The following is a 15,860-nucleotide window of genomic DNA, read 5'->3' as shown; positions in this document are numbered from 1 at the left end:
TCTGTTACCATACAACCCTATTATAATACCATTGACTGTATTCCTTTTGTTGTGCCTTTTATTTCCATGACTTATTCATTCCATAACTGGAAGCCTGTATCTCCCAAGCCCTTTTACCCATTTTGCCCATCCCTCACCCTAACCTTTCTGGCAACCATCAGTTTGTTCTCTGTATTTACAGGTATGATTCTGCTTTTGTTTATTCCTTTGTTTTTGTTTTTTAGATTCCACATATGAGAGAAATCATATGGTATTTGTCTTTCTCAGCCTGACTTATTTCACTTAGTATAATATTCTCTAGGTCCATCCATGTTGCCACAAATGGCATAATCTTGTCCTTTTACGGCTGAGAAATATTCCAAAATGTCTGTGTGTGTGTGTGTGTGTACACACTACATCTTCCTTATCCATTCGTCTATTGATGGACTCTTAGGGTGCTTCCATATCTTGGCTATTGCAAATAATGCCTTAATAAACATAGGGGTGCGTATATCTTTTCAAATTACTGTTTTTGTTTTCTTCAGGTAAATACCCAGTAGTGGGATTGTTGGATCATATGGTATTTCTATTTTTTATTTTTTTGAGGAAACTCCATACTGTTTTCCACAGTGGCTGTACCAATTTACCTTCCCACCAATAGTGTATGAGGGTTCCCTTTTCTCTAATCCTTGTCAACACTTATTTGTCCTGTGTTTTTGATTTTAGCCATTCTGACAGGTGTCAGGTGATGTCTCACTGTGGCTTTGATTTGCATTTCCCTGATGATTAATGATGTTGAACATCTGTTCATGTGTCTGTTAGCTATCAGTATGTCCTCTTTGGAAAAATGTCTATGCAGGTCTTCTGCCAATTTTTTGAATTGGATTGTTTGGGGGGTTTTTGGTGTTGAGTTGTATAAGTTCTTTAAATATTTTGGATATTAACCCTTTATCAGATAGGTCATTTGCAAATATCTTCTCTTATTCAGTAGGTTGCCTTTTTGTTTTGCTGATGGTTTCCTTCACTGTGCCAAAGCTTTTTATTTTGATGTAGTCCCAGAGTCCTTTGTATTTCTTATTGCACTAGTCATGGTTCTCCAGAGAAACAGAACCAATAGGATGTTTATAAAGAGACATTGAAGGAATTGGCACATAGAGCTGTAAGGACTGGTGAGTCCAAAATTTGCAAGACAGGCTAGCAGGCTGCAGCCCCAGGGAAGAGTTGATGCTGCAGTCTTGAGTTCAAAGGTGGTGTGAAGGCAGAATTCCTCCTTACTCAAAGGACCTCAGTCTTTCTCTTAAGGCCTTCAACTCTTGGGTGAGACCCACCCATATCATAGAGGGTTATATGCTTTACTGAAAATCTACTGCTTAAATGTTAATCTCACCTAAAAAAGACCTTCACAGCAACATCTAGACAACTTGGTATCATAGCCTAGCCAAGGTGACATACAAAATTATATGTTTTAGGGTCAGAAAGTCTGGTTTTAAAGCCTGCTCTACATCTTGATAAATGTGTGGCCTTCAGAAAGTCACCTGACCTCTCTGAATTTTAATTTAAACAGGGATAATAATACTATCTACCGTAGGGATGGATCCAGGATTTGTAGAACCTAAGGCTTAATAGTGTTTGGAGAACTCACCTTAAGAAAAGAAACACAAAATTATGAATACACAATCAGTTACAACTCTGTGTAGGCTCCATGTCTAACGGGGGGCTTGAGATCAAGAGTCATGTGCTCTACCGACTGAACCAGCTAGATGCCCCAAAATGATATAATGTTTAAAAGTTAACAAATTTCTGGGCGCCTGGGTGGCTCAGTTGGTTAAGCGACTGCCTTCGGCTCAGGTCATGATCCTGGAGTCCCGGGATCGAGTCCCGCATCGGGCTCCCTGCTCAGCAGGGGGTCTGCTTCTCCCTCTGCCCTCTTCCCTCTCGTGCTCTCTGTCTCTCATTCTCTCTCTCTCAAATAAATAAATAAAATCTTTAAAAAAAAAAAAAAAAGTTAACAAATTTCTCAAATATCACCTAATGTAGGGGGAATTACATAATATTTTTACTAACAGCTCTATAATACTTTTATCTTACTTTTTGGGGGTTGCATACATGTTGATTGACTTTTCATTTGACAACTTTGCAATAGAAAAAAAATAATTTGGACTGTCCTCTAGCATAGTGGATGAAAAGTTGCTTTTATTTTACACTTTACAGAGTTTTCTTTCAAATTCTTAACTCTTCAGTAGCAATGTAAGTTTTAGGATTGTTGTCAAATTTGGGGAAACCTCTATTAAGTTGCTCTGATATCTGAGCTATAAGATTTCAGGGCATTTCAAATTTTCTATGGAGTGAGTCCTCTTAAATATTCTTTGAATTGACCATATTCATATTTTTGCTAGAAGGCACTGCAAACTGGAATGGCCACCATTAATATAACTATACGTAGAAGAGATAGCAAAGCACAAAAATAAATATATCCCTTAACAAAATCTCAGAAATGCCCACTGCCACCCCCTGGTTATAATCAGAGGAGAAAATATGACTAAGGGACAATTGAAAGGGAAAGACAGTCGTCTTAACTGATTATGGTTGAAATATCTAACTTTTGCAAATTTAACAAAAATATATACACGTGAACATATTGGAAGGTACTCATGCAAACAAGCTTTATTAGCTTTATAGTAATCTGCCTCTATAGACTAGCTCACTTGGGTTTTGTGAATTTTGAAAAAGGTAAACCAGATTTGGGAAACTGCCTGCTATTTAAACAACCAACAAATGTTACTGAAGAAAGACAAGCAGAATTGTTGATAATCTTTTAGGATGGTTGATGGGTATATGGGGATGGTTCATTTTACTTTGTGGGTTTGAAATTTTACCTAATACAAAGTATTTTTTTTTTTGTCATTTGAGATAAAAATATATGTAAATATTTTAACTGTTGTCTATGCTGGAATTCCTCTGAATAGATCATAAAATAATTTCTAAGTCACCTCAATAATAATAGTTCCTATTAACAATTTGTATTTTTAAGCAAAAATTTGTACTAGACACAAAAATAACTCATGTGGCTATAAAAAGTACTATAAGAACTCTAACAAAATTTGCTGGGGTTTTTTTTCATTTGTCTTTGATGGGTATTGTAGGTAACTGAAATAAAACACCTTCAGTTCTGAATCTAACACTGGATTTTGTTGGAGAATCTGCAACCTCCCTGGCGGTGAGCACAGAGACACATAGTGACAGGCTGTGAGACATCTGTAATATCGCTGGCTCTTGATGGAGCAACGAGCTTGCTGAAGAAGCTGCATGTAGATTCCAGCATTAATATCAGTGATGCATCAAACCAGAGAATTTCTAGCAGTCAATTCAGCATGCAATATGGTTTCTTGGAAATAATGCATTTTCCTGTCCCCAAATGTTTCTCTGCACAGCTAACTTAACACAATAGAACTCATCATAGCAACAAAAACTTCAGCCCCTAAGATTTGTCATTGTCCTTTTAATCACTGTACATTTATTATTACCAATGACTCCCCATTTTAGTTTTTGGATCTTTAGCATAAGCACATGTTTGGAAAAGTAAACAGTGAAATAATCAATGTTCACGAATGTGAGGGAAGCAAAGTTGGCCTAAAATCTGATAATCATATCTAACCAAGTAATGGTGTTTTCGCAATGAAATTACAGGATTATTCTGTTACCTAAAAATGTATAAAATAAGAATCCAAAAAAAAAGCAGCAAGACCTTTTTATTTTAATATAAAACTATTCCACTGCACTCCTGAAAAAGAAATAAACCCAGGTTTTTGTGAGTGTTAAAACAATGCATCGATTTGAAATTTTTTTATTTGTTTATATGCTTCTAACTTTTTATTGCCAAGTACATTAAATACAGATGTGTAATATAAAACATAAATATCATCTAAAATATCCTATATAAGATAACATCCTATGTATTTGGTTGGTTTTATTGCTACACTGCTTAGTTTTAACTGGTCTGATTTCATAGTATCAGAAGAAAAAAGAATTGGGAACAAAATCTCATGGGTTGGATAATCACATAAAAAGAAAAATACCATTTTGTAAATGAATGAAAGATAAAACATTCTTCATCAAGAGGCTTCTCCTGTGATGTCAGGATGTCACACACAACAACTTTGCAATAACAAGCCATGCTTTTTCAGTGTACAAGGTCATGTTTAAACTTGGAAAAGAGGATGCATATAATAGCTGGGAAGTTCAGAACTGTGGACCCAGGGAACATTCCACATAATGCTGCTTGATAACAATGTGGTCGTACAAAATAAATATGATTAAGGAAATAACTTATGTTAGCATTTGCTACTTTTACTTAAATATAAATAAATCTCATTGAAAACATAAAAAAGTATTTGCTCGTTTCTTATTAGGGTATAAAATCCAGGGAAAAGATCCTTTTCTGGGCTGATTGCTTCTCTACCCCTACACATTAAGGCATTACCATTATAACTGCCTATGTGGCTCTGGCTTGTTTGTCTTCTAAGGGGCCATACTATATGTAGGATATAGAGACAATATCCAAGATAAATGTGCGTGCTATGTCGGATATATACACACTATCCAGGAAGGTTAACATTTTTATTGAAAAATGATAATTTTATTGAGATACAAGTGATTTACTTAAAAAAAACTACTTTGTAGTATGTTTTGCCTACTAAATGTAAATAAAATTGTCTTTGCAAAACATAACTATTATTCAACTAGAATTTCTATGGTCCTTCCTTAAGATATTTTTAGATGTGTTTTGAAATTTTTATAGGTAATAGAATATATATCGTCTTTCTAATTCAGCTTCATATATTGGTTCTAAATGAGTTACAAATAAGAAGCAGCTGGGTGGCTCAGTTGGTTAAGCATCTGCCTTTGGTTCAGGTCATGATCCCAGGGTCCTGGGATTGAGCCCCACATCGGGTTCCCTGCTCAGCCGAAAGCCTGCTTCTCCCTCTCCCTCTGTTGCTCCTCCTGTTTGTGCTCTCTCTCTATCTGTCAAATAAATAAATAAAATTATTTTAAAAAATGAGTTACAAATAAGAAAACTAATGAAACTGAATAGAGTGCCCAGAAGGCAATTGATATATATGTATGTGTATATGTATGCATGTATTATGTATTCATATACATACAAATTTAGAATATGATTAAAGTAGAACCTTCAGTAAGTAGGGAAAGGAAGGTTTATTCAATAAATGATACTGAGGTAACTGGTGAATGAGAAATAATTATGTTCCTACTTCAAACTATATTTCATAAAAAATTCCAGATTAATAAAATGTAAAAATTGGACTGAGATAAAAAAAAATACACGAATATTTTTATGTTATCTGAAGGACAAGGACTTTCCAAATCCACAATTAGCCCTGCAAAAGTGTCAAAGAAAAATTTACTAATGTATGAGTTTCTACATGTGTGTTCTGCAGTCTTCCTACATGGAGATGATAATTACATCCCTTTTTCTGTGAATGTCTTTAATGCATTTGTCATTTTTGCAGCTCTTTTTCACATTTTTCCTTACAAAATTTTTATGCTAATATTGTGCCAGAGCTTTTCTTCAACATTTACTTTATAATGACATGGTTTTTCCTCGTCCAGCTTTTGCATTTGAGTTTATGGTTGGTGAGAGGGGCCAGGGCTCCCTGCCAGGCTTCAGACCTTTCTAAGGCTCTCTCTTCACTGTCATAGAGACCACTGACTGATTGCAGCCACGATGACTCCCCTGAGAAATATTTTGTGTAGCCCTGTTCCCTTTGGTCCTCTGACCCAAGCTGAGTCTGGAAGGATTTCTGTCACCAGCCCTGCATTCCCAGACCCTTCACCAGCAGCAGCAAATAGTACAGGGCCCTTGCATTTACCAATGAGCCCTTGACCTTCATAGAGTAAGATTCTGCTGGACCTTTCTGAGATCTGCTGCTAGGAGCCCTCTTAGATACTCTGTGCATTTTCTCTGTATCCCAACCTTATGACTTCTGCTGAAGCTCACCCCTCAGTTGTTAGATTTACAGGTTAAGGAATCTGCATTTCTGGATGAGTTTCTCCTTTTCAGGAAGTATACTTTTGCTGGCACTTTCTGAGATCTGCTACTCATGAGGGGCCTTGATGTTCTCTGCACAATTTCCTTCTAATAGCAACTTTTAAAAGTCCTTGGTTTCTGCAGTTATTATCTGTTGCCTATTTTACTAAAAATAGCAGGACAGGGTGTTCTGCTGTTGCTCTTTTGTTTTTCTCCTTCTTACTTTATTTGATTTCTTACAGTAAGGGACAAGTAAATAATGCTTACTTGAATCTTACCAGAGTTACACCCATTGCTGCTGCTGTAGGATTGCTGGATGAATTAAACTCACCCAGTTAAATGTGAATCAGATGAACAATTTTTTTAGTATATCCTTTGTAATATCTGGGGTATACTGCACTAAATAATTACTCATTCATCTTAAATTCAAATTTAACTAGATGTCCTATATTTTTATTGCCAAATCTGGCAACCCTAGCCTATGAAGAGAATAATGAAATCCTAATTCTCATTCTTTTATTCAGAATATGCCTTCCCATCCTCCCTGAGGTTCTCTGGATCTTCCCTTTCCTTAATGTATTAAAATCAGGGAAATGAAAAAATATGCCTTGTTGTGCGTCTCTTTTTATTAATTGTGCAGGAAACATTCTTTTCCTTTTCAATCTGGATACTTACAGCTTTTAATTCTGGAAAATATATATGGGACATATTACATATAAATTATATATTTATAAATTATATATAAAGCATATACAAAGTATATATTTATAAAGTATATGTTTATACATAATATATAATATATATGATAAGTATATATTATGTAATATCTGTATTATTTATATTACATTAAATACTATAACATAAACATCTCAGTGCCCCAGGTGGTCCTGGTTATTATAATTCCTTTGATGATGGTGGAGATAATACATGCCTCTTCCTTCTTCCACCCAAACTCTTCCTTGCATTGCTGTCCTTTGGGATTTATTAATTTTTTAAATATTTTTTTAGCAAAGAATCAGGAGAAAAATGAAATACCATTCAGTATTATTTTTCACAGATTTCCTGATTATTTTCATAATAGTCACAAATTTATTCTTCTAGATGAATTTTTATTTTTTTAAAATTTTTTTTAAAGATTTTATTTATTTATTTGACAGAGAGAGAGAAAAGCAGGGGGAGCAGCAGAAGGAGAGGGAGAAACAGGCTCTCCACAGAGCAGAGAGCCTGATGTGGGAGTCGATCCCAGGACCCTGAGATTATGACCTCAGCCGAAGGCAGATGCTTAACCGACTGAGCCACCCAGGCGCCCCGAATTTTTATTTTTCGTTTATTTATTTTTTAAGTAGTCTTCATGCCCAGCATGAAGCCCAAAACAGGGCTTGAACTCACAACCTTGAGATCAAGACCTGAGCTGAGATCACGAGTCAGGCAGTAACCAACTAAGTCACCCAGGCACCCCTCCACTAGATGAATTTTTAAATCCTCCTTTCAACTTTCTACTGTCAAAAACAAAAATGCTGAATTTTTTTTTTGGAATTTTACTTAAGTAATTTTGTAACCTAGGGAGAATTTTCCTTTACAAAACTGATTCTTCCTGGGGCATCTGGGGCACCTTCAACTCAGGTCATCGTCCCGGGGTCCTGGGACGGAGCCCCACTTCAGGCTCTCTGCTCAGCGCTAAGTCTGCTTCTCTCTCTCCCTCTCCCTCTGTGATCTCTCTCACTCTCTCACTCAAATAAATAAAATCTTAAAAAAAAAAACAAACCCACTTAGAGCACTTGATCCAAGTATTAATACTTATTTTATTTATTTTGCCCCAGAAGAAAAGACATTTATTCTGCCCCGTAAGCACCTAATATTCATTTAAAAGTCCTCCCTGACTTTTCCAGATTAAGATGTTCCTAAACTTTGCCTATGGGGTATTCTCTTGCTGCAGCAAGCTAAATGCACTTCATTTATTGTGACATAGGCAGGTCACTGATGTTCCTCTATTGTTGAGTTTTAACAATTTGAAGGTGCTACCTAGATTCTGTTGAGATCCCAGTTTCCATCCTCTTTGATATGGTAAGAATGAGCACATTTGAGAATCTTTGGGTCTGCACCCATTCAAAGTCACTTTACCCGTAATGATGAGATGAGTTTCACACTGAATCTGAGCTCTGAACTTTGTTAAGCTCTTTGGCACTAAGTTTACTTTTGATTCCTAGGATTTAGAATGAAACTTTGGGTTCTGATCATAGGTATTATCTTCTGCCATTTTGTTAAAAATGGCCTGTATCCGTTTTTCTCAGATCTTGATTTCTAAATACCATTTTCCACCAAAAGGAAAAGTGCTCCTTGTAGAAATGTCGGATTCCAGGGCGGGAGCACAGAAGGTACCAAATGTGCTTGGAACATTGTATGTTATGCCAAAAAGTAAGGGACTGCTCAAAGAAGGTTGGCCACCTGAGGCTGCAAAAGGGACTCCAACTGGCCAAACCCGGGACAATCTGAGCATCAGAATAAATTAGGACAATAATGGGTTATTACCCATTGAATAAAATAGAAATCCATGAATCCATAATAACAATGAATAGATAAATCAAAAAGTAAGGGAGATAAGAAGACCCTTCATTATAGCAGAACGCCAATTAAAAATATGGAAAGGGTGGTAGTTAGAAAATTACTATGTACATCTATCATAGTAAAGATTGATTAGGCAAGAATCATCAGAGGATACTAAATATTGAAGTGTAAGTTTCACGAGGAGAGGATATTTTCATGTTCTCAGTGTATTATCCCACAGATTGATTATAAATTACAAGGAGAAAAATCTAACTATGCAGCAGAAAAAGTGGAATAAAGTGGACAATACTTTGACCAGATGATTATTATCAATAATCCTCATCATCAATAAGAGTCAGATAAATATGTGTCTCTGAATGTGATTCCCTAAAAGCAACACAAGATCACTTAAGTAGTATTTTGGCCAGAGATATAAACTGAATGTGATCATGAGGAAACACTGACAAACCTAAACTGAGGAACATTCTATAAAATAACTGGCCTATATTCTTCAAAAATGTCAATGACATGAAAGACAAGGAAATGCTGAGAAACCATCCAAAATTAAGAATAAACAGACATGAAAATTTAAATTTAAAAAGGAAGGAAATCCTGCCATTTACAGCAGCATGGATACACCTGGAGGACATTATGCTAAGCAAAATAAGCCAGAAAGGCAGATACTGCATGATCTCATATGTGAAATGTAAAAAAGTTGAACTCAAGGAAACAGAGAGTAGAATAATGGTTACCAGGTGCTGTGGGGATGTGGGAAATGGGATGATGTTGGTCCAAGAGAATAAACTTTCAGTTATAAGAGGTGTATGTTCTGGAAACCTAATTTATAGCATGGTGACTATAATAATGTATTGTATGCTTGAAATTTGCTAAGAGAGTAGATCTTTTTTTTTTTTTTTTAAGTAAGCTCTACATCCAACATGGGGCTTGAACTTGGAACCCCAAGACGAGGGTCACATGCTCTACCAACTTGAGCCAGCCAGGTGCCCCAAGAGAGGAGATCTTAAGGGTTCTCACCACACACACACATAAATGGTAACTATGTAAGTGATGGATATGTTAATTAGCTTAATTGTGGCAATCATTTCACAATGTATAATAACATCAAAACATCATGTACACCTAAATATACACAATTTTGTCAACCATACCTAAATAAAATACAGTTTTATTTCTATAATAGCAATGAACAATCAAATTATAACCCATTGAATAAAACAGAAATCCATGAATCATAATAATGGATAAATCAAAAAGTAAGGGAGAAGGTAAGACCCTTTATTATAGTGGAATGACAATTGAAAATATGGGAAGGGGGCACCTGGCTGACTCAGTTGATAGAGAATCTGACTCTTATTGCAGGGTTGTGAGTTCAAGCCCCACATTGGCCATGGAGCCTTAAAAATATATATACATATGAGAATGGTGGTAGAGTTAGAAATCACTGTTATACACTTGAAACTAAAATAACATGGTATCTCAATTATACTTCAATTTAAAATAAAGACTTAAAAGACCTGAAACTGTAAAACTAATAGAAGAAAACAGGGAAAAGCTCATTGATATTGGTCTGGCAATGATTTTTTTGGATATGACACCAAAAGCACAGAAACCAAAAGCAAAAATAACCAAGTGGACAATATCAAACTAAAAAGCTTTTGCACAGCAAAGGAAATAATTAACAAAATGAAAAGGTAACCTACAGAATGGGAGAAAATATTTACAAACCCACATATCCAATGAGAGGTCAATATCCAAATATACAGGAACTCATATAACTCAATAGCAAAAAAATCCCCAAATAACTCAAGAAATGGGCAGAGGATCTGAATAGACATTTTTCCAAAGAAGACATACAAATGACCAACAGTTACATTAAAAAGTGCTCAATATCATTAACCATCAGGAATATACAAATCAAAACCAGAGTGAAATATCACCTCATGCCTATAAGATGGCTATTGTAAAAAAATTCAAGAGATGACAAGTGTTGGCCAAGATGTGGAAAAAGAGAACCCTTGTCCACTGTTGGCTGAAGTGTAAACTGGCATACTATTACAGAAAACAGTATGAAGTTCTTCAAAAAATTAAAATAGAGGGGCACCTGGGTGGCTCAGTCAGTTAAGCATCCAACTTTTGATTTTGGCTCAGGTCATAATCTCAGGGTCATGTTGGGCTCTGCACTGGGCGCGAAACCTGCTCAAGATTCTCTTTCTCCCTCTGCCTTTCCCCCCAACCCCCCCCCCTCTAAAATAATTAAAAAAAAAAAAAAAAAGAACTGTATGATCCAGCAATCCCAATTCAGGGTATATATGCAAAGAGAATGAAATTAGTATCTTGAAGAGATATCTGCACTCCTATGTTCATTGCACCATTATTCATAATAACTGAGACTTGGAAACAATTTATCTGGATGACTGGATAAAAACAATGTGTATATATACACAGTAGAATACTATTATTGTGCTATTATACACAATAGAATATTATTCATCCTTAGAAAAAAGTCAAATTGAATTTTGAAGAACTATACCAATTACAATAGCATCAAAAAATATGAAATACTTAGTGATTAACCTGACAAGATATGTGAAATATCTACACACTGAAAAATACTAAATGTTGCTGAGAGAAATTAAAGAAAATTGACAATTTGAAAAAGAAGATTTAAGGTGGAAGACTAACACTACCTGATTTCAAGACTTATTGCAAAGCTACAGTAATCAAGACAGCATAGTATTGGTGTCAAGATAGATAAATACATCAACAGAAGATAATAGAAAGTTCAGAAATAGGCCCACAGATATATGAACAACTGGTATTTGGCAAAGGTGCAAAGGTAATTCAGAGAAGAAAGGATAGTCTTTCCAACAACTGCTGCTGAAACAATTGTACATCCATATGTAAAACCATGAACTTTAATCCATACTTATCATAGGTAAAAATGAACTCAAAATGGATCATAGACCTAAAATTAAAACCTAATTGTAATTTTCTAGAAGGAAACACAAATATTCGTAACTTTGCTTATGCAAAGATTTCTTAGGGGCGCCTGAGTGGCTCAGATGGTTGGGCATCTGCCTTCGGCTCAGGTCATGATCTCCAGATCTTGGGATCGAGTCCCACGTCAGGCTCCCAGCTCAGAGGGGAGTCTGCTTCTCCCTCTCCCTCTGCCTCTCCCCCCTGCTCCTGCTCTCTATCTCTCAAATGAATCAATAAAATCTTTAAAAAAAAAATTTCTTAGATATACCACCAAAAGCATGATAAGGTAAAAATTGATAAATTAGACTTTGTCAAATGTAAAAACTTCTCTTTGAAAGACAACTTTTTAAAAGATTTTATTTATTTATTTGAGAGAGAGAGAATGAGAGAGAGAGAGAGCATGAGAGGGAGGAGGGTCAGAGGGAGAAGCAGACTCCCTGCTAAGCAGGAAGCCTGATGTGGGACTCAATCCCTGGACTCCAGGATCATGACCTGAGCCTAAGGCAGTCACTTAAGGAACTGAGCCACCCAGGCGCCCCTGAAAGACAATTTTAAGAAAATGGAAGGGCAAACTATAGACTGGGAGAAAATATTTGGAAATCACGTATCTGTTAAGGTCTTGAATCCAGAATAAACAACTCTTAAAATTCAATAATAAGAAAGTAATTTAAATAATGGGCAGAAGTCCATAAAAGGCATGACCAGTGAAGATATATGGATGGCAAATGAATGCATAAAAAGATTTTCAACATTATTACTAATTAGGTTAATACAAATTTAAATCACAATGTGATATCACTACACACCTATCAGAATATCTAAAATGAAAAAGACTATCCCAGGGGCTCCTGGGTGGCTCAATTGGTCATGATCTCAGGGTCCTGGGATGGAGCCCTGCGGTGGGCTCCTTGCTCAGCTGGGAGTCGGCTTGTCCCTCTCCCTCTGCCTCTCCCTCCAACTCACATGGGCATGCTCTTTCTCAAATAAATAAATAAAATCTTTAAAAAAAGAAAAAACTATCCCTGCAACAATTACTGAATTGAAAGGCATGATCATATTTGGGCTATAGCCACATATTTACTGTTTGTTTTCCAAGAACTTAACTGAATGACTCCCACCTGCAACCTTTCACAGTACACGTTCCACTGAACTCTCACCAGCACATAAGAAAAATTGTTTAAATGCAAATCTCATCTAGATATTTAAGAGATTTAAAAACGGTTAATTTACATGCAGCTTTTGGGTCTATCATCTTAGCAGATGTTTCTTTTTCTCAACTTTCATCTTCAAGTCCCAAATGTAGTTGGTACAAATGCACCTGCAGTTGTAGTGCCCTTTGGAGAAATCAAACAGATTCATCAAATACTAGCAGGGAACATAAGTAATCAAATGACATGTTCTCATTTAGACCAGCAAAAACAGGCCTCCAAATGAGAAAGTAAATATCTGCTGGGCTCAAATAACAGACAGAGAGATAAAGTTAGCTGAAAAATTAACAAACAATATTTCTCCCAAAGAAATACTGCACTTGTAGAATAAAGATGACCTTGGTGACTACTGCTTTCTTATTTACACAATGAGAAAATTTGTTTTCTAAAATCATAGAGTACCAGCTTTGTTGTTTGAAAATCTATCAGTAAAAATGAAATATCCCTCCCTTGGCTGGTCACTGTGACACAGAGAACCAGCCTCATACCAAACCAAGTGCAGGGCTACAGATAAGGGGATTCCGGGCCAACAATTAGTAACTATGTTAACTCTGTAGTTTCCAAGTTAACAGAAGTCTGTAGTCCAGACATGACCTTGAACTCTTTATACACAGCCCTAATTGGCTTTGTACCTACCAAAAGACTGCTTCACTTAAATTTCACCTACCTCTACCCTTCCTTAAAATTTCCTAATAACTCTATTCCTTTGTCTTGTGATATGCCTCATTGTTCCTCTGTTGTGTGATCTCACTCATTGTAGGCCACAGCCAAAATCATAAAGGTGATTTTGTGGGACTACAGATTTGTCAGGTGACCTTGGGCGGATATGCTAGGAGAAAAAGCTTTAAAAGAGTATCGCCAGGAGGCGCCTGGGTGACTCAGTCGGTTAAGCAGCTGCCTTCCATCAGGTCATGATCCCAGAGTCCTGGGATGAGCCCCACCTGGGGCTCCCTGCTCAGCTGAGAGTCTGCTTCTCCCTCCCCCCCACCCCCACTTGTGCTCTCTCTCAAATAAATAAAATCTTTATAAAAAATATCGTCAGTAAACATTTGTTTTCATAAACTGTATCTCTTAACAATCATTCATGTGTAAATATTGAAAAAAGTCGGCCACTGTTTTGGTAAGGAAGTATCTGAGCAAACTATGAAAGAGCATTTTATCACCACTGATCTAGATTATCTAGACCAATGTTCGTATAAAAAGAAAAGGAAAAAGTAGAAGAAAGGTGGGGAGAGGAAAACAGAGTGATTGAGAGAGAAAGGTCATCTATTACACTACTTTAGCACAGTAACAGCCTAGAGGAACGCAAGCGCCTCGCTGAGAGTCCCTTTCCACTCTTCAATTAGGCGCGGCACAGGCTCAGGAACGAGCAGAACTACAACTCCCAGCATCCTGCGCGGCCCGGGGAAGGCAGGCCGGGACTGTGAGAAAGAAGCTCCGGGGGATAGCGGGCCAGAGCCGGCTTCTCCTTTTGAAGCGGTTTCACACCTCTTTCCGCCCGCGGCGTCGGTGGCGTCGGCGGCGTCGGCGCTCACGCAGGGGCGGGTCACGGCGGCGCGAAGCGGTGCTGGGCGGGAAGGGAAGTCGTGGCGGCGGCGGCGGTGGAGGCGGCTGCAGCGGGGGCAGCAGCGACGGCGGCGGCGGCGGCGGGGGCCGCAGGAGCGGTGGTGCTGTCAGTTAGGCCGTCGGAGAAATGGGAGACCCGGGGTCGGAGGTGAGTGGTCGAGCGTTGGGCCGCGGCATTCTCAGCCGAGCCGGGAAGGGCTTTGTGTTTTGTCGAGTGTGAGGCCTGGTGCGCGGCGGAGCCGCAGCGGCGGGGCGATAGCCTCCGCGTCTCGGGCCGAGCCCAGCGTTCGGGCCTGGTGCGGGTCTGAACGAGGAACCAGCGGTAACAATGGCCGCCCGGCCGCCCCCGGCCCCCTGCGCCGGCCCCGGAGGTCGCTGTTGCGGCTGCTCTGGCCGTGAGAGCGACATTTTGAGACAGGCTCGCTCTTCGGCGGTGTGCGTGCATCCCTCCTCCTGGAGGAGATTGGGGAATTCGCAGGGGCAGGTAAGTCGTTTTCGGCGTCGGCTCCCTCTGGCTCCACGTCTGCAGAGCCATAAGCCGACTCCATCGAGTCCTGTTCTTGGTCGGATTTGCATGCAGTTGTGCTCAGTTCGGTTTTCTCAAGAGCTTGCTGTGTTACAGAGCTCTTCCTTTTTCGTTGCTTTTGGGACAAATCTCTTCCTGCAAGTATGTGGCTGTATATAGATAAGCATGTTCTGCCTTATCTTTATAGATAATAGAGTCTGTCCCTCCAGCCGGGCCTGAGGCATCTGAGGCAACAACGGATGAAAACGAAGATGACATTCAGTTTGTCAGTGTAAGTAGCAACGATATTCGGGTTTTTCCCAGAATCCCAAACCTATGCGTGGTAAGCCATTATGTGATGATACCTCACCTGTCCCGTTCATCGTTCAGCAGCGAGGTATGAATGTCTCGCAGGTACTAGACACTGGGGAGCGTGGCATAGGATTAGGACATTTCCCGAAGGGGGGGGTCTCTGAGCACCTACAGTGGCCACCGCAAAGACTGTGCCCGAAAGGACATGTTGCGCATTGAATCACGCTTCTCGTGCCTTCCTGAGCGCCATTTTATACTTCATCTAGGCAAAGTTCTGGTCTTTTAGAGTGTGTGTGGAAGCAGGGCAAGAGCGTCCTTTCAGAGATGACCTGCAGGTTAGAGGGAAGGGTCGGCTGATGATGAGGAAGGAGGTAGAAAACAAGAAGGGTTGCAAGAACTCAAAATCTGAGTGTTCTGTAGCTTCATAACATGAAGGCAAATAGCTTGAAGACTTCACCAACGTCTGAGATCATCATGTTACAGCATAGTGCAAGAGTTGGTGTTCATAATGAAGATCCCTGCATCACCAGGAACACACATGGTTTTCAGACTTCCTTCCCTTTGGGACAGTGGTCTCTCAGCATTAGGAAGTGTAAATGTGCAGATTCCTGGGTCCCACCTGCAGATTCTGATTCAGTCGGTGTGGAGTGAGGCCCAGGAATCTTCACTGTGGAACAAATGAAAGGAAATATGAATCTGT

At 38.6% G+C, this 15,860-nt stretch overlaps 2 protein-coding genes across 10 annotated transcripts in view; both read left to right on the top strand.

Moving 5' to 3' along the window:
- The window catches only part of BEND6 (BEN domain containing 6), a 55,832-nt gene extending 51,251 nt beyond the window's left edge, over positions 1–4,581 (top strand). For 4 of the 5 annotated variants that reach the window (XM_032409619.1, XM_032409617.1, XM_032409616.1 and 1 more), the window contains one exon: positions 3,123–4,579. The gene's annotated coding sequence lies outside the window, so the exon portion shown is untranslated. Of the gene's footprint in view, positions 1–3,122 lie in introns of all 5 variants that reach the window. The other variant, XM_032409620.1, reaches the window with a different exon arrangement.
- Positions 4,582–14,197: 9,616 nt separating this feature from the next.
- KIAA1586 (KIAA1586 ortholog) overlaps positions 14,198–15,860 on the top strand; it is an 18,809-nt gene continuing 17,146 nt past the window's right edge. For 2 of the 5 annotated variants that reach the window (XM_032409588.1, XM_032409590.1), the window contains exons 1-2: positions 14,517–14,827; positions 15,057–15,140. In XM_032409588.1, the coding sequence (XP_032265479.1) occupies positions 14,672–14,827; positions 15,057–15,140 (240 nt within the window). In that variant the 5' untranslated portion in view covers positions 14,517–14,671. Of the gene's footprint in view, positions 14,492–14,514; positions 14,828–15,056; positions 15,141–15,860 lie in introns of those variants that run through there. The other 3 variants (XM_032409586.1, XM_032409585.1, XM_032409584.1) reach the window with 3 other exon arrangements.

This window comes from Phoca vitulina, unplaced genomic scaffold, assembly GCF_004348235.1.
Source record: "Phoca vitulina isolate PV1807 unplaced genomic scaffold, GSC_HSeal_1.0 scaffold11, whole genome shotgun sequence".
In the NCBI taxonomy this organism is placed as follows: Eukaryota; Metazoa; Chordata; class Mammalia; order Carnivora; family Phocidae; genus Phoca; species Phoca vitulina.
Note: the sequence above shows the minus strand (reverse complement) of the source record. Positions and strands in the feature narration are given on the sequence as shown.